The 18,288-nt window shown below is 40.8% G+C and overlaps 1 protein-coding gene across 1 annotated transcript in view; it reads left to right on the forward strand.

The window, feature by feature from the left end:
- The first annotated feature begins 2,780 nt into the window (after positions 1-2,780).
- The window catches only part of LOC8038717 (ATP-binding cassette sub-family C member 2), a 33,633-nt gene continuing 18,125 nt past the window's right edge, over positions 2,781-18,288 (forward strand). Inside the window, exons 1-2 of the mRNA XM_040210698.3 lie at positions 2,781-2,810; positions 16,530-16,853. Coding sequence (XP_040066632.3) covers positions 2,808-2,810; positions 16,530-16,853 — 327 coding nt within the window. The 5' untranslated portion in view covers positions 2,781-2,807. The remainder of the gene's footprint in view (positions 2,811-16,529; positions 16,854-18,288) is intronic.

Genomic DNA, 18,288 nt, shown 5'->3' on the forward strand with positions numbered 1-18,288 from the left:
GCAAAAGCACGAGTCCCTTTTGATATTTACGACTGTTCGTCCCATTTAAAAATTATAATCATGAAAAGTGATTATAAATAAAATGATAAAATGTTCAATGGTAAAATCGTCCTTTTAATTTCTGTCCTCTTCCCTGAAACCGGCTCCTTGCACACAAAGTCGAGCTTCGAAATAGTCCCATGATTTTAAAATATTTAAACAAGTGTGAATAATATGAATACAACAAAACCAGCAGAGAACCAACCAAGTACCTATAGCATACAATTTAAACAAAATGATATCAGATGCTAAAATCGGATCTGAAAAATCCAAGAACGCGTAAAGTAAATTATTTGAAACTTGATCAAACTGAAGGGGTGTTTACGAATACACCGCTGACGTATCACTTCTCGTATTTTTTTAGGCTAAGTTTCTATGTTTCCCAGGAGTATGTCCTTAAAAGTCGTTGCTGTTCTATGATGTGAAACTGAGTTATGACAGGTAAAAATTGTATAAAAACTCAATTTTTTCAGTAAAGATTAAACATGTAGAGGTACTAACCAGAAAAATACGTAAATAGAAAACCACACGAGTCATTTATACATTCATTAAAATTTAAAACGGGACTTGCATGATTTACAAGTCTAGAAACTTGAAATTGTAAAGGCAGGTCTTTAAAAATAAGCTTGTACTTTTTTTTGTTAGGTTTTGAAAAATAAATGTCACATTCTGCATTAAGGCACTGATGATAAATTGACCATTTATTTGCGAAAAGAACGAAATACGGGGCACGCGCAAAGACACGACGTTCGCACCACAAGCAGGAGCGTTAGCACAGCTGCCACCGGTATTTCGACTGGGGCCGCGGTACAGTCGTCTAAGGGTTCGGCTTTTACAGTCATCGCTGTTTGGGCGCCGTCGGCTACCTAAACGCCTCTGGAGGCATTATTTGTCACGAGCTCAAACCGCATGCTCTCGCAGTGCTCGTGTGTACTGTGTGAGCCATATTTATATATTGTCACTGTGGCCATCGTACAGCTCGTTGACGAGATCCTGGGGTTAGCATTGTTGTCAACTCCATCAATAGGACCTCCACGACTTCGTTATCAAGTTTCGCAAAGGAAAAAATAAAAAAAAAAGATCCGCGTTTATTCTTGAGATCGTAAGGCAACAATAATTTTTTTTGATCAGGGGCGTTGAGTGCGAATGTTCTCGGGAAAGGAGTGTTGTGTGCGACTGTACTTGGCTTCTCTTAAGTGAGAAACATCACTACCCAATGTCGTTGCGCGACACTTGAAGTCATGGAAAACAGCTTTTTGTCGCTTCGGCATTCCATGTGCTGCGTGGCAAATGAGGTCAGAGTTTATGGAGTTAGTAGGGCGTAATAGTAGCTCGTGTTTGATCGTCTGTGCCGTGAAAGTCATGTTTTGAAATGGCAAACCATATATTTAGCATGAACCTTCTAAGTTACGCAAATTATAATCCCACCTAGATAGCGCTAGGCCCGTGCAATCTTGGAGGTCTGTTGTCTAGCAAAAACGGTCAGCGCAGTATACACAGTACCACTGGACTAAGTAGCCATCAACGCCCCCTTGCCATTTTTAATAGGCGCCAGGTCCAATCAGCGTGCCACGCTGCTATCACGTTAGTTCAAATTATGAATCCTCTTTCATCTAGGTTTTATTGGCTGTGGATGCCCAAGCAGCATAGCATGCTTGCCAGACGACTGCTACTTCGCATTCACCGAATGCAAATCAGCGGCACCAAAATCTCTCACTCACACCCTAAAAAAACGGTTTGGAAGAAGGGGGAGGGGGGCTATCGCCCGTCATAAGTTATTTGGTAATCGACATTATAATTGCGTAATAATCTACTCTCCTTGATGTCTGACCGATAAAACCTTGATCGGAACTGGGCACGACCTGCGTTCTTGAAGGTATGAGTGACTGTAAAGGTCAAATATTGAATTATACAACACTTGCGTCTTAGATTGTATTGTATTCGGGTTAACACTATAATATTCCGCTCCTCCCATTTCGACCTAAAAGAGGTGGGTGACTAATCATTGCAATTTACGAACTGCATTTAACAAATGGAAAAGCCTACATAAGTAACAACAGACAACGCAAGCGAAATTTTGCGTTCAGTGTTGCCTGCGCAGTTGATGTTTTAGAGTTACTTTGTTTTTGCGGCCGCATCAGTTGCTAAACGAAGCACAGAAAACAAAAGCTTAAGGATCCCTCAGTCAAGGATCATCGACTTGGTTCCTACATTATTTATTGAAATGTAACCTCCTGGACGCTTCAAAGTAAGAGCCGACATTTTGTTACCTGACTTTCATGAGTTCCATACCGAAACGCCGGCCATCATTTTGAAATAGCTCCAGGAGGAACCTTTGAATAGTTGTACCCTTCATCTTCGACTACCTTCGTGTTTTCATTCCGTTATAATTGGGTGAGCTCATTCCGTTGAGACTAAGGTCAATACCTAAGATATCCTGACGCTGCTTCCTCGTCCCAGTGCTCTTCCGGTGCGTCGGTGGTGCCCTTCTGGCGGCGAGCATGCGACAACTGTCCCGTTCTCTGCACTATGAGATGCTGAGCCACGTCTTGTCCAGCCCCGTAAGCTTCTTCGACTCGACGCCCCGGGGAAGGATGCTGAACAGGTTCTCGCTGGACCTCGACGCGATTGACTCCCGCTCCTACCTCTCGATTAAGACCTGCGCCCAGAACGTCCTTCTGGCGATGTCTAGGCTCTCCGTCATCGCTACCCAGAGTCCCATAATTCTCGGAGTTGGGGGCGTGGGATTCGTCATTCTCGTCCTCGGAATGGTACGTAGACACACTGTAAGAAAATTGACCGTTTCAATAGTCAACAGTTTCCTTATTCAAAAGATACGTTTGAATATCGGCTCTTTTTTTTCCTTGCATCGCAACTTCTGAGCTACTTGAGCGTTCTCGGTGAGACGCGAGTTTTGGCCCATGATAGTAATGAACGTACACGGCATTATGCGGATTATCTCTCCTGAACCGTCTTATGAAATATTTTAACTTCTGGCACCTCATACCCTTATCGGCTTTTGCACCATAAAACATTAATATGCTACTAGTACTCTCTTGTAGATTATAATTAGAAAGTGCGTTTTACGACCCCACGGGAAGTAATATTGTAAGTGCCTGCTTGCGACATACATATAGAGTACATTCTGCGAACAATATCTGCAGCGCCATGTTTCCTTAACAAAATAAACGTGTGCCGATGAGCCTTCACATTTGTTGTCCAGCATATATGTAGAATGTCCTTAAAAGGCAGCTTTGTATAGCAAAAAGTGAGAAAACCTGGTACAAATGGTGCCATCCCTTATGCTTGTGTCATACAAGCAATCGTGTTTAGATAACTTATTTCTGAAGTAATTTTTTCTTAAATTGTATCTCAACTCTTTTCGCTGTTTTCAACTAGCCTATATAATCAAACTAGTTGAGTCCGCAGTTTTAGTGAATGCTGAAACGATAAATGAACATTTCTTATACATCGGCACCGTTCATATAATAAATAACCGACTCCTGAGGGTGAAAATAAGAGTATTTTTATTAGTTGAAACCAAGCTTGTTTCCATCTCAAATATTCAACTCAAGGTTCTATAATTCAAATACGCTTGGTACACTGTAGACAATATAACGTGTAAGTATAGGACATGTCTATGCTAGCCTTGTTGCCATAACATGTTCCATACCACTGAATGTACCCTTTTCAAGAGTACATCGACGGTGGTGGTGTTGCGATGCATGTTAAACAGCAATCGTCATGCGAAGGGCTGGAAAGTTGCACGCTTATCACAACAGATTACGAGGCACCTTGTTTGCTAAGTAGCAGTGAAATCTTTGCGGTTGTGTGTCGTCCCCCCTCTAGTAACCGGAACGTTTTTCTTAATTTTATTGAAGAAATATTAGATTTCGCATCAATTTGTCGGTATCGCTTGCTGATCGGGGGTGATTTCAATACAATTATGCTTGATGATAACACGCATGCCCGTGATTTTAACAGAATAATTCGTGCAGTTACCAGAATATCATCACGACCCCAACTCGTGTATCACTCACGGGTCAATCCATCCTTGACCTTTTCATTGTAAATATAGATACACCTATTCGCGTGGTAGGTACAGTATGCTATGACATAAGTGATCACTCTCCCGTTTTTATAACGTAGTCTACTTCTACATCATAGGAAGAACACGTTAATCTAAATTAACATATCGGTGCCTATCAAGCAGAAACCTGAACACCTTCCGTAGGTATATCGTAAATGCTGACTGGTCATCCGCCTAGAGCAAAACCAACGGTAGTGACGCTTATAACAAATTCTTATCAATAATTTTTCACCCCTATAATGCCCCTTTCCCTCACATAACCTAAAATCAAAAAAGAAAATTAGAAAGCCTTGTATAGGACCTGAATATTTAAAAATTATCAACGAAAAAAACAAACTTTTTAAAGCTTACTTGCGTACGAGGGAACCGTGTAAACTTGCAGCTTTTAAGAAGCAGAAAGAAGCTAACCGCCGAGTTAAGGAAGGAAAAAACATCTTACTATAACAACCTTTTTTTTAGGTGTCCAAAAAGCGCCCTGAAAGAGTGTAGAAGATAATAAACGAGGTTCTTAAATGACAAAACACGAAATGTAACACAACTAGATTAACAATAGGAAACAACAAACTTTCATGGGACATATTAGTCGAGGATTTCAAAACGCGTTTTGTTAATATGGTTAGACCGCTCAATAACATCACTGGTTCAAACCCGGGTACGAATGCAGTGGAGCCGTGTCCCGTGAACCTACGAATGATATCGAAATTTGTCGCACATTTATGAACTTTAAAAAACACTGACTCAACGGACATAGAGGACGTTCAGAGAGTCTGTAAAGTACGCAAATGATGCTGTCGCTCCCTGTCTAAACTGCATATTTAATCTAGTTTTATATTTGGTTCTTTCCCAAGTATAATGAAAACGGCAAAAGTTTCATTGATTTTTCAAGGAGGATAAAAAACAACTTTTACAATGACAGGCCAGTGTCCATTCTCCCAGCGTTCTTTAAAGAACTTGAGAGCATAATTTTGTCACGCGTCAACAATTTTTTCACTAAACACGGCATACTTATGGGCAGTCAACATGGCTTTGGACAGGGAATCAGCAGAAAGAGCGCTTTTATCAATGAAGAAATTTATCATTAAGTAAATCGGCTTACCCTCTTAGTATTTATTGACTACAGTAAGGCATTCGATTACATAAACCACGAGATATTGCTAAACAAGTTGCACACATACGGTGTCTGCGGAATCACCCGATCGTTGTTTCAATCTTATTTTTACGACCGGAAGCAGTGTCTATCAATAGATAATAATATTTCATCTTCCAAATTAATTACTGCCGGTGTTCCACAATAAACTGTTTTGGGACCGTTCTTTTTCAAAGTGTATATTAATGGTGTTGTTCAGCAGGATAGTAGCGCAGTCTCCGTGATCTATGCGGATGACATAAGCCTGTTTATTTCCGGATGGGATACAAAGGAAATAATTTTAAAAGCTAAAAGGGAACTTTCAAAAGGGTGGCACTGGTCCAACGAAAACGGTCTAAAAATACAAACAAAGAAATCTAAGGCAATTTTATTCATAACTACACATAGACAGACACAAATATAATATACAATTTCTTACCCGGTGACACTTCTTTGGAAATAGTTAACAGACACAGGATCCTTGGAGTTACATGTTCTGCCAATATGACATGGACATATTACATTGAAGCTCTAGCTAACTCCTTATCATTGGCGACAGGAGACTTGTCACGATGTCCAACACATTCTTCCATATAATACAAGACTTCAAATTCATCATGCCGTATTTACTTCACATATAAATTACTGCACGCTCGTGTAGGGCACGACCACAGCAGGAAACATACACACCATCCTTCTTCTTCAAAAGAAAGCGATTCGATATATGGCTACAGTGCCACGGTTACAATCAAGTGCAAAATTGGACACACATATGGTATAATAAGCGTAAAAAATATTTATAAATTTCGTTTATTGCACACTTTATTCTTGTGGAATGAAAATTTCAAATCATTTTTAAAAATGACATCTGACCTATCGAAAGAAATAACTGGCCCTCGCACCCGCAGCTGTGACAGGTCATTAGGGCCGGGCAGGCGCACTGAATACTTCTCGCAATCGCTGACATTAAACTTACCTTTTATTCTAAACAAGTATCTAGGATAAAATATTAACTTTGATACAATTACTAGCAAAAAAATGCGAGAATTTTTGTAAGCAATACATTACAATCCATTAGTCTGTATGTTGTAAATGACAAAGTTGTGTTCAAGATTTTATTGTAATTTTTCCTACAACACAAGCCATTTGGGAAAATTTGAACTATGCCATTATTAATTTCATCAACTGTCGATAATCTTTATATAGTGTTTTACATGTGCCATATGGAGTCGTATACAATCATACGGCGTTTCCGTGTACTCATATTATTACGCGTCATATTTGTTGTACTTTTTCACCAAACGTTGCTGTCTGTATGGGTCCCCAGGCACTCTCAAGATGTCAACGACAGCTTTTTCACCCAAGGACCTCCAACACTGTGTTGGAAAATAGAATTGAATACAATTGAATAACATTGGCTGTCACCATTGCTTGGACACGAGGCGCTAGATTGGATCCGGGAACGCCAAACTCTGACCGTAGCCCTCGTCTCCAGTACATGCCCAGAGTATAAGGGCAAGCAATGGCGGACAGGTGTTGGCGCGGACATTTGAAAAGGGTCCATTACAGAACATATTCCATGATGTCTCAGTACGAACCATGTTGTGGCAACAACGTTAGCATGCACGTGTCCCGCACATCACAATGGTGGTAACGTGCTGTTTGCTGCTAGCTACGGGAAGTGTGCCATGATGTTCAAAAACAACATATGCCCTGGTGGAACCCGTATGCCAGCACATTTTTCATTTTTACATCGCGCTGCATTCTCACCATTGTTTACAAAATGTCCTCTCCCCAAATCTTTTTTTGTAGTGCAAGAATAAGTGATGCATAGCCGAGCGCTCGGTCCGATCCCACATTTAACTCAAGCAGTCTGTACAGAACGCCAGGTTCCGACCTTGTCGTTATCTGACAAAACGTTATCAGGGACATTCGGAATATCGTTTTATAGGGTAATGACAGCGGACGAATAAATGATTAATTATTCCATGAGCTTAGTAGAAAAAGCCTTAGTTTCCCAATGGGTCTTTCCCAAAATCACTGATAAATTTAGAATAGTATGGAAATTTTTAAAGCATTGTTATCTGCCCCGAACTGCTAGCGCTACATTTGAATGTAGACTGAGCATTTGATAATGCACAGCTTATTATTGCTGTTAAAAAAAATATTTTTGGGAGACGCGGTATATTATTGAACAGGTTATGCAAGTCCAGTTTGGTAATATGAACCGTTTTATAAAAGTATGCGTATTCTCCTCTTGTGTCACACATACGTGCACATGTAGCTACTGAAGACAAAGTTCTTCACGGTGCGGATGCGGAATCATGTGCGCAAGGAACTTTGGTGTTTGCCTACAAATTGAGCAGTGTCGAGGAGAAACTATAATTCCAAATTTATAAAGCTTTGAAGAAATCTTGAATATACGTGATTGGATTCTGATGGCATGAAGCCATTACAGAGGACACATTGTGAAGTAAAGCCAAGAGCTCAATGTTAAAATATTCGGATAATTTATTTTCAAAATTTATGATACCAGCTGACTAGGTGAATTAACTCTGATCAACTTTCTACCATGAAAGGAATGCAACACATCAAAATTTACTAGGATTCGAAACAACCTAGGAAAAATCTGGGTCACAGTAACCTGTACTATCTCCACCCCCCCCCCCCCCCTCACCCCCCCCCCCCCCCCCCCCCTAAAAAAAAGATTTACGGAGGAAGTCATTGTGACCGGTCTTTGGTTTCTGGTGACACAATAGCAAAACAATTAACTCACATTTTTGTTTTGTTTTTTGGAGCATCTCTGTCGTCGATTCACTCTAGGGCGTACTTCTCCCAAACATATGGGGCTTAGTTTCCTGTCACTTGTGAGCGAAGAGGAATTATGTACTATGCTTATTACTCTGATTAACAATATCACAGCAGGCTGAAATTAGCTAAAACCCGAACGAAATAAAGCAGTATATAATTTGCTTTCCACATAACAAGCCTATGCTTTCAATTCTATACTAAGCAAAGGCATTTTTCTCGAGAGGATAAAACTTTCGACGGTTAACATATTGAACTAAGGTGGAGCACCAAAGTTTTCAATAATTACCAACCAACATCTGTTTTACCAGTGTCTTCAAAAATTATGAAACGACTTATGAAAACATGACTCAATCACTGTCTCGGTACAAGAAAAAATTGTTAATATGCAAATACGGTTAAAAAACATACTCGGAAACGGCATTATTACACGCAAAAGATAAGATTGTTATAATATAAAAAATAAACTCTTTACATTCGGAATATTCTATAGTTTATTATGGCATTTTACTCTATTAAGCAAGATATGCTTTAAGGAAATTGCCTACATACGGAATAAGAGGTACAGCGTTCGAACGGACTGTAAGTGCATAACCTCTCTGCCCCTTCACACTAGTTATAAATAGCGTACCATCTCAAACAGGAAAAATCCCGTATGGTGTCCCACAGGGATCTGTTCTATGTCCGTTGTTATTTATTTTGTATAATAATTTTGCAAATCTGCCACAGACATCGGAAATTTATATGTATAGAGATGACAAAAAGTTTTTTCTTCTGATCTATTACTTGCGTATAAACAATGTAAATGATTGACTAAATAGTTGATAACGGTAGTTAAAGTCTAACGAACAACGATTAAACACTGCAAAGACAAGACATGTTAATGAAAAGAAAACTTACGTACAGCATGAGCATCATGTTAGGCGATGCAATTATCGAGAGTGTCAGTACGCTTAAATGTTTGGATGTCTGGTTTAATGAACACTTTAATTAGACTTGTCATGTTGAACCATTTTGTTCAAATATTTTTTGACATTTTACGTAGGTTTAGATCACTTCTTCAGTTGGTTAAAGCGCCAATTACATTACTCATTATTGCACTCCAACTAAATTGTTTATTTTTTGGGGGGGTACTACTTGCTAAACTAGCCTTGACAAGTGAACATTTATACGGCAAAAATACTATTAGGTGCAATCTGCACTTTGAATTCCGTGCTTCGAAAGCTTTTTTTTTAATTATGAAATACTCACTGCCCAGCAACGTTATAGCTTTAGAGTTTTGAAACTAATTTACACGAAAACTAAACACTATGAGTCCCTATTCCTAGAAATGTACCCCCAGAAAAACACAATATATCAATTTTGACATTAAAAGTATCCTCAAAATCAAATTAAGACACATTACGGGTCATCAAAATTAGGCTATTAGAGACCTGATTTTCTAAATGGGATTCCATATAACACTGTCCAAAAACAACCGTAAACAGTTCGTGTCTATATGCGATGCAGAATCCATTGAAATACTTGTGCTATCTGGAGTGCCCAGGGATCGGTACTCGGTTAACTGCTGTTTTTAGTTTTTATCAACGCTCTGATGGTGGATAAATCCTCGATACAGTGTCGTTTTTTTCGCAGATAACTGTATATTGTTTTCCAAAATAGATAGCGTTCCTGACCAAACATGTTTAGATGATAGCCTCAAAATTATTTCTTAGTGGTGTAAAAATTGGCAAATGGCCTTGAAAGTTAAGGAATGTGTGCATATGATACTAACGCTGAAGAAACTACCTCTTTTTTTCTCTATACTATCAACTCCAATGCGTTGGCAGTGGTCCACGATTACAAGTATCTAAGTGTCCCAATTTCCTCTAACTTAAGCTGGTCGCTTCACATTGGGCATGTTGTTGCCAAAGCGTCTAGAAAGCTATGGTGACTGCGGAGGACTTTGATTCATTGCACTCAAAAGAAGCTAACCGCGTATAAAACTCTAATTCGTCCTTTTCTAGAATATAGTGATTTATTATGGGACCTGCATTAGCAACCGTATAAAAACCAGTTGGAGGGAGTTCAAAGAAAGTCTCTTAGGTTGATATATAAATCATATGGCCAAGAATCACATGTTTCACCGTTGTACACTGCGCCTGGACTGCCTGAGTTGTCATGTCGAAGGAAAGTAAATCGCCTAAACTTTTACATCAAAGTATATATATCAAAACTTGTTTGAAGTTGGACGCCTCTTTTTAGTTTAACTTAGGCTGTGATACCAGACAGAAGCATGAGAAACTAATCCGTGAGTTTCGTTGCAGGAAACATGTTTTAATTTATTCTTTTTTCGCCTCGTACTGTTCGTGAATGGAACGAGTTTCCCCGCAGCGTGATGGACATTGTCTCCTTCGCTTCATTCTCTAGTGCCATTCATAAACTTTTATTTGACTAAACTGTACGGACTGGGTTGCTTACGCATTTTACTGTATGTTTATCACAACTTATTTGTTTTGCTGACCTTTTTTTTTCTTTCGTCCACACATGCCTTGGCCCTCAAAAGCTGGCCGGCAGTGTCTCTAAAATAAACAATAAATAAATAAATAATTATACAACTTTAAAGACTGTGGGTGAATAGAAATATTCAGGAACAAAATAAGGCTGTACATTGCAAAGCACGACTTATAAATGGTACAAATTTAAACACATTTATTTTTACAACAATAGTTGACGTGTCAATGATTCATCTCATATTAGATTGGATAAATGCGTAATTTGCACATCTTTGAATTTCTTATTTATTTTACATGAAGGCAACATGTGTATTCAAGTGCATTATTTATAGGATTGCATGCTGCGAGAGCTGTAGCACTCTTAAGGGTGACGGAACCCAGTCAGTTTACTTAGGCTACCTTTTGCTTCACTTTCGTTGACTGACATGAGCGTCAAAAAAAATATGTATTAATTTATTCAAACTTTCTCTAAAATTATATCGAGAAAAAAGATGGTCATAATGAATTAACAAAGAGGCTTTCCTCAACCGCTAAAATCTCCACATGGGGATAGTAGTGTTAATAATAAAACAAATACTTGCCTACAGTTTGTTGCTTGCTAAGAACCGATCGACCAGCCTTTCCCGCAAAGTTCTATGGACTTAAAGAGCAGTGCTTTCCCTCTTTTCACTCGCCCCTTCTCCAGCGTTTTTTTTCCTGCTAAAGTGGGAAGAGTGGAGGACTTTGTGTAAGGATCATGACATGTCTCTTATGTTGAAAGAAACTAAACCAAAATGACGGTCACAAATGAGCGTCCCCTTGCTTTAGATATAACTTTCTGGGAGGAAATCCGTCCTTTCTGGTTGATTTTTCCAACTTTTTATGGTCAAGTTTTCAGTGATGTTATTGCATTGACTCGTTTAGAAGTATGATTACTAACAACGAAAAGTTTCTTTAGAGCAGTAAAATAAAATCCTGGTAGCACAATGGTATATGAGGCGCGATTAAAATATTCCCAGACTGATTATCTAGCGTAAAAAGAAAGGGCAGCACGCTGATACGCTCGCAGACAACACCAAAGTGAGAAACCTTTGTTTCTCAATATGCCAAAGTGCGTCGTTCTGTAAACATTTCAAGTTGCGCTACACGAGTTTTTCTGACAACGTGTATGACTACAATGGTGGTTTTACGATTGACTCTAAACTAGAGCGTGAGCGAACATCAATTCTGCGTTAAATTCGAAAAATTAAAATCAGGGTACTTCATATAATTTAGCAGGATTTTGTAAAAATGCTGTGAGCTGTGAGTAGTGTTTGGTGTGGCGGAACTTGGCTGAAGACGAGGAGAGAAAGGGCCAACTTCTCCGACCTTCATCTTGCAGCGACGTTCTGTCATTCTTAAAGCGCGAGTGCCCCTCCAAACACTTAGCAGAAGTCACTTATTTTTTACCTAAGCCTGCTGAACATTTCAAAGGTCTCTGCTTTAGATTTGCCGAGTTCGAGCTTTCAGTCTTTGGTGACACTCCGAAGTTTTTGTGCACGTTGTCCCAAAACCTCGTCTGGAGAAGCCCCAAGTGTGCATAGAAAACCTTTTGAGAAAGTATTCCGAGAGGGAAGTCCCGGGAATCGAGCTCCGCTTACGTTTACGCTACGAAGTAAATTAAAGACCTTTTTGATAGCACCTTGTTTTTTTATCTAATTCGTTGCACTAAACATATAGGGATAGTCCTAACTATTGTCCCTTTTATTTAAAAGGCAATGCGTTTTCCGCTTTCCTACTCCTCTGACACCACTTATTAGTATTCATTGCATTAACGACAGTTTAATTGCCCCGAAAAGTTAGCTCCGTTTCACATTTACTGTACACCCTTGCCCAAGTTGCTGGCGCGAGCATTGGTTTTGATCCCACAGATCATTTGCACGCGTTCTTGCGCAAACGAAACCAGAGCCGTATATTGAAAGAGTTTGACCATACATTGGTTCGAATAGGCGACCATCTCGGGCCGAACTACAGGCCGCGAAACAGCCCCCAGTGATGATCATGAGCTTTCAAAATGCGACTCGACTAATTTAAGCTGTTTTAGCGTCTCCCGAGTAAGAAGTACTTTGTGACTGAAAGCTTCTTCTTCGTCGACGTCAATGGATGCACTTAGGAGGAAGCCTGTGAACCGTGATTGGTGTATGTTTACCAAATGCTGGTCGATTTGGTAACAATTGAAGTGGTTAGTCCACATAGACCTGAGGGTTCTATGTATTTATATAACAAGGTCGGTACCAGTGAAACAATTTGCACAGCTGGAACAAAAGCAAACAGACCGAATAGGAACAACCGAGTTCTTTGTCGGAAAAGATATCTTTCTAGGTACTCACAATGCCGCTGGGTAAATTCCTAGACGTACGGTAGTTCAACTAATAAAACCGCGCAGGTGCACCGCACGGACACACACGCGTATACTGTCAGGAGCACGTTTAGCGAAAACCACGACCGCGCGTAACGAACATCCGCCGCCGTTGAGAAATCCCGGACACACTCACGATGTCGTCCCTGATGCCGTCGCCGCGAGTGTACCAGGCGGACACATACACACTATCAGTAGCATCCTTAGCGAAAACCACGAACGCGCGGAACGAACATACGCCGCCATTGAGAAATCACGGGCACAGTCACGATGTCGTCCCTGATGTCGTCGCCGCGGGTACACCATGCGGGCACATACACACTGTCTGTGGCAAGCTTAGCGAAAATCGCGAACGCGCGAAGCGAACATCCGCCGACGTTGACAAATCTTGGGCGCACACTTTTTCGCTCGCTCGATGCTTCTGAAGTCGGACGGACAGAATCGTAAGAAACAGGTCACTGGAAAATATTTTCTTTTCATCTGCACACCCAGCTGCTTTGGAAGATACAGGTCCACAAATGGAAAGAGAAGCCGAGAATGAGCGTTCGTTCCTGGCCGGCCGTTGCTCGTTGACGGACAAAGAACCCGGTTTTCTTCCAAAATAAAAAAGTCAGCAAAACGACCCTCTCGCATTTTCCCCACGAACCCAATGCGAGGGAGAGAGGGTGCGTGGGGACTCGTCCTTGGTGCGAGGCACCATAATTACACACCCAGTTGTCGGCTCGTCTCGGCTTTCCCCTCTTCTCGCGTCGGTTTTGAGCGAAGTTCGGTAAACAGGGAACCGAGTCACCCGTTTAGGATAAGATTTCTAGCAAAACCGGGTCGTCTGGTAAACGAAAGTGGCTGCCGGTGACATTCCAGCGAAATCTGGATACCCGATGCCGGTGAAGTTCCAGCAAAATCTGCTGGCCGGCAAATAATCTAACAAAGATAGGTAAACTGGTTTCGGATGAAAACGGGTGAAAGTGACCACCTTTTTGGGATTGTCAAAACAGTTCGCTGCACGCACTTCTTGAGGATTGCAAATTGGTCCCGAACTAAAACTCGCACCCACGTGAATGCCGCTCGAGTGGTCTCGTACCTGCTCTGGCCCCGATTTTTGCCTGTCGCAAATAGCAAGTTGCTGGTGATCGATGCCCACCTTTGTTGATCGTCAAAACAGTTCGCTGCAAGCAATTCTTGCAGGATTGCAACGTCCTCTCGAGCTAAAACACGCACTCACGAAAATGCCACTGCACTGGCGGCCACCATTACAAACTCAGTCCTTCTGCTCGTCTTGGCTTCCTTGCCTTTAGCCATTCTTCTTGCGTCGGCTTCCAGTGAAGTTCGGTGTCCGTCAAACGAGAGTGACTTCCGGTAGGATTCCAGCGACGGGTAATCGAAAGTGGTTCTGGTAAAACTTCCAGCGAAAGTGGCTGCCGGTAATATTTCCACCAAAGACTGGTAAACTACGCTGGATTCTGGTGAAAATAAGTGGAAATTAACCCGTTTTCACCGAATGTCACTGGAAGCTTTTGCCGGATTTTAACCGAAAGTGACTCCTTAAAACGTCCACCGAAATCTGGTAACTGAAAGTGGCGGCTGGTAATATTTACACGAAAAAACTAGTAAACTACACTGATTTCTGGTGAAAATGAGTGGAAATAAACCCGTTTCCACCGAATGTCACTGGAAGTTTTTGCCGGATTTTTTAATAGGGATATAAGGTACCTTTTTTTTGTGTTTTCACATGTGAAAGTTGACGCCCATTAAAAAAAGAGGTCATGTTTGTTTCTGCGGTACAATTACTATTTTGAACGAAAACAGTTCACTAGATGCAATGCTATAATTCGGTACATGTTCTATTCCGCTCTTTCGCGTAGGTTGATGTTTTTAATAGTTGTGTATTATTTTATCATCGTGCAAATACCTTTGATCGAAGGTATTTGCTACTCTATTTTAATTACACCCACAAAATATTGTATTCATTTATCAAATTGCAATTTTCAACCTTCGAAAAAATGTTGAAATGTTTTGCTTGCATTTCTTACGGGAGCAGGAATCGGCACACCTTTGCCAACATGGAGCGGAAACAACCGATGGTAAAACGGAACAAAAAGCCTGCAACAATAATGAGCTCAAAATGCCAAAAAAAAAAACAACAACTGAAAGATGGGAAGAGCTTAAGAGGGAAAGTACCAAAGAAGACACACTATGTTTCATTATTTTCGTTTTTTTTTACCGGTTTACGGCATAAATGACCTTTTTTTTCATCAGTCTGGTACTCTCCGGAACACTCTGCGGGGGAACGGAGATAGCTCGAGGCTTTCATGTAGACAGACAAAATGCAGGACACGAAGTCTGGGCAGGATTGTCTCCCAAAGTTCAAAATAAAGGGTCATCCGAAAGGTCTACGCGTTCCTGAAAGCTCTTTTAAAGGTTAGTGCGGGAAAAAAATCAAGAATTTAGAAACGGACAGGAAGAAAGGAGCGCTTCTTTTCGAAGTCTTGTTTCCTTTTATATATATTTTTTGTAACATATTTGAAAAGGGCGCGGTCATTCTTCAACGTATCCCAAATGTTTTTTTTTTAACATGAATTTTAGTTTTAGAGTTACAGCGATCAATAAAAACATTAGTCCAAGGTACGCAATATTAAATTAACACAAATGTGATGTTCAGCGATGTGACTATATACATTTTTTCTATTTGTCTTAAAAATTGAATATATTAGATGCATCAGTGATGCTGCTCCTTGTGGTGGCGCTGCATACAATCCCTACGATTTCGTGTTGTTCCCTTATGTTGACTGTAAATAGAGCACTTTTTTTTGTTTCTGAGGATGGTACAAACTCATGAATGGGAAGATACCTTTGAAAATAATTTGAATTTATTTCGAAGTATTTGTACTTTACTCAAGATATTTTGTAGGCAGAGCAACTTGAGTAGTATACACTAAATACTTTATAAAGCAGGTATTTAGTAACTCATATTAAATATTATTGTCGAGTTTCTTGATCAACAGTGCTTGAAACGTATTGCCCTATGCTGCCATGCAAAGCCGCTACCATGCATTCCGGAATGTTTTGCTCCATTTTAGGGTATTTTTAGTGTTTAGAAGGTGGCAATAGTTTATGTCACTAATGTTGATTCCGGACACACTCCTTAGATGCATTTAACTCCATCGTGCCGAAGACAAAAATAGTGCAGATGCATTGTGAGCCATATGACGCGCCAGCATTTAACACAACCCTCTTTCTCATTACATCCTCATGCAAGTACCCATGTCAATGACAACAGTTAAACTTGTGATCTGTGGGCTGAAGCATGCAAATAACAGCTCCTTTGACTAAACGACGCTGTTCGTGTGAAATAACCCGCTGGAATGTAAGTTGCGACGTGCACTGTAGTCACACTCATCTTATAAATGCAATGTATGGCTTATGTCAGCAGCGCTTGCTTCGTCTTTTGTACTTTGGCGTTCGTATCGGCTAATGCCATTGTCACATAGCTAGCAGAGCGATAGCAAAGAGCTGAGAATTTCGCATACCCTAATGCTCGCAACCGCACAGAAACTATACTGTTTTGCTTTAGCACTGTGCGCTGGTTTGGTGCAGCGTCTCATCGTTCGAGCAGCCAACGAGGCTCGCTTTGTCGAAGGCGCGTCTTCGTCCCGAGTGCTCCAGCACGTCACGGAGACAGTGGACTCCCTCAGCACCATCCGGTCATATGGGATGGTGGAGCGCTTTTGCGGCTGCTTCTGTCGACTCGTGGACGCTAACATGGTGACCAGAAACGCGTTCGTCTGCTGCCAGAGGGTCGGCAGGGCCCTGGTCGGTGCAGTGGGCTTTGCTGTCGTGTTTTCCACGCTCCTATTGGCTCTCTTCACTGTCAACAGCAGCGCCAGCGGCGTCGGCTTGACTCTCAGCTCTTCACTGTCCGTGAGTAAACGAACACGCTTTCGCGGCATAAGGCTCAGATCATTTAGTGCCCATTTTATTGTTTGTAGCCTCAAATAACCTAAAGCATGCTGAATGGTCATTGGCCTGAGTAAGAATCGTGAGCTAGACGCCACTTGTGCATTTGTGGCTAGATTGTGAATCTTCGTTCACAAGTGTCTACTAACATTTTGTATACGTGCATGCGAGCAACAGTTAGTTCTTCAAACAGTGAGAATGCAATACTAACGATGCCCGATCAAGCTGGGTGGGCCTATTATATAAGTCACTATCGCGTTTGAGTCGAGTCCATAAAAGAAATCCGTAGAAATATGGTGAGAGAAATTTTATAAAGACGCGACGATATAAATTTTGTATAATTTCTTAAATCTGCACTCCACAGACTTCGGCTAAAAAAAGTCTATGGAAAATTTGTTTGAAATTGTCTATACGACATGACTGGAGGGGGTGTCAAAATACTCGTTAAAACGTGGGTAGGCTTTCCATAGACTACATAAAATATTTTAAGGGGTGATTGGTTTAGCCTGTAGTAACAAACAAAGACAAGTCGCCGACGATTCCCTTTTAACGCTGCTCCATTAACTCCACCGAACCGCGGTGTCGCCTCCTGGAGGACTTCATGTGAAACAGAGTACAAAAAAGCTCGGTGGACATCCGGTTTAGTAAACTTTTAATGAACAGATTGGAAAATATTTGTACCTAGTGCGTAATGGCACTCTTAAGCGTATTACTTTGATCTAAAAGTTCTTTCCGTTATACAGCATTTGCGACATTGAATGCAAGAAATAAGAGCACCTTAAAGGGGTACTCCACCGTTTTTTCATTGTCTCCGATTTGCTTGAAATTTCGCTAAACTAACCAACAAACATTGCTAAAATAGTATCCCAAATAGTAGGCCAAAATATTGTTTTTTCGCGAAGTTATTGAATTTACAGTTTTGGTCTTCACCATGTTTTTCAAACTGAAAGTCTGTACTGGCAACAACAGCAAACTGACGTCAGTGGAAGGCAGGGGTTACTTTTTGGACTACAGAAGTTGTTCCCAACGGTTTGAAGCAGTTTCTTGGTGTCAAATGAGTGCTTTGGAAGCTAGCTCCCGTATCCGCGCTCCAGCACGGAATAAATGATTGGCATATTCTATTTTTAGACTATTTGCTCGACTGGCAAGCCTGCCTGCCACTGACGTCACGGCACTGAAAAGTGCGCGAATATTTGAATATTGGTTTTTGCACCATTTTCATTTGCCAATTTCACAATACCTATTATGAATTTCGCGATGCTAAATAGCATACCGGAAAGGCTGAAGGCAGGGGAGTCAGAAAATATAGTTAGTTGAGGTAGCTCAAAAAATCGGTGGAGTACCCCTTTAAAGGCCGACGTACCAGCCTCGGTTTTCTGCAGGGAAGATAATCCTCTTA

The sequence above is a fragment of the Ixodes scapularis genome, unplaced genomic scaffold, assembly GCF_016920785.2.
Source record: "Ixodes scapularis isolate PalLabHiFi unplaced genomic scaffold, ASM1692078v2 PGA_scaffold8__174_contigs__length_109621045, whole genome shotgun sequence".
Taxonomy (NCBI): domain Eukaryota; kingdom Metazoa; phylum Arthropoda; class Arachnida; order Ixodida; family Ixodidae; genus Ixodes; species Ixodes scapularis.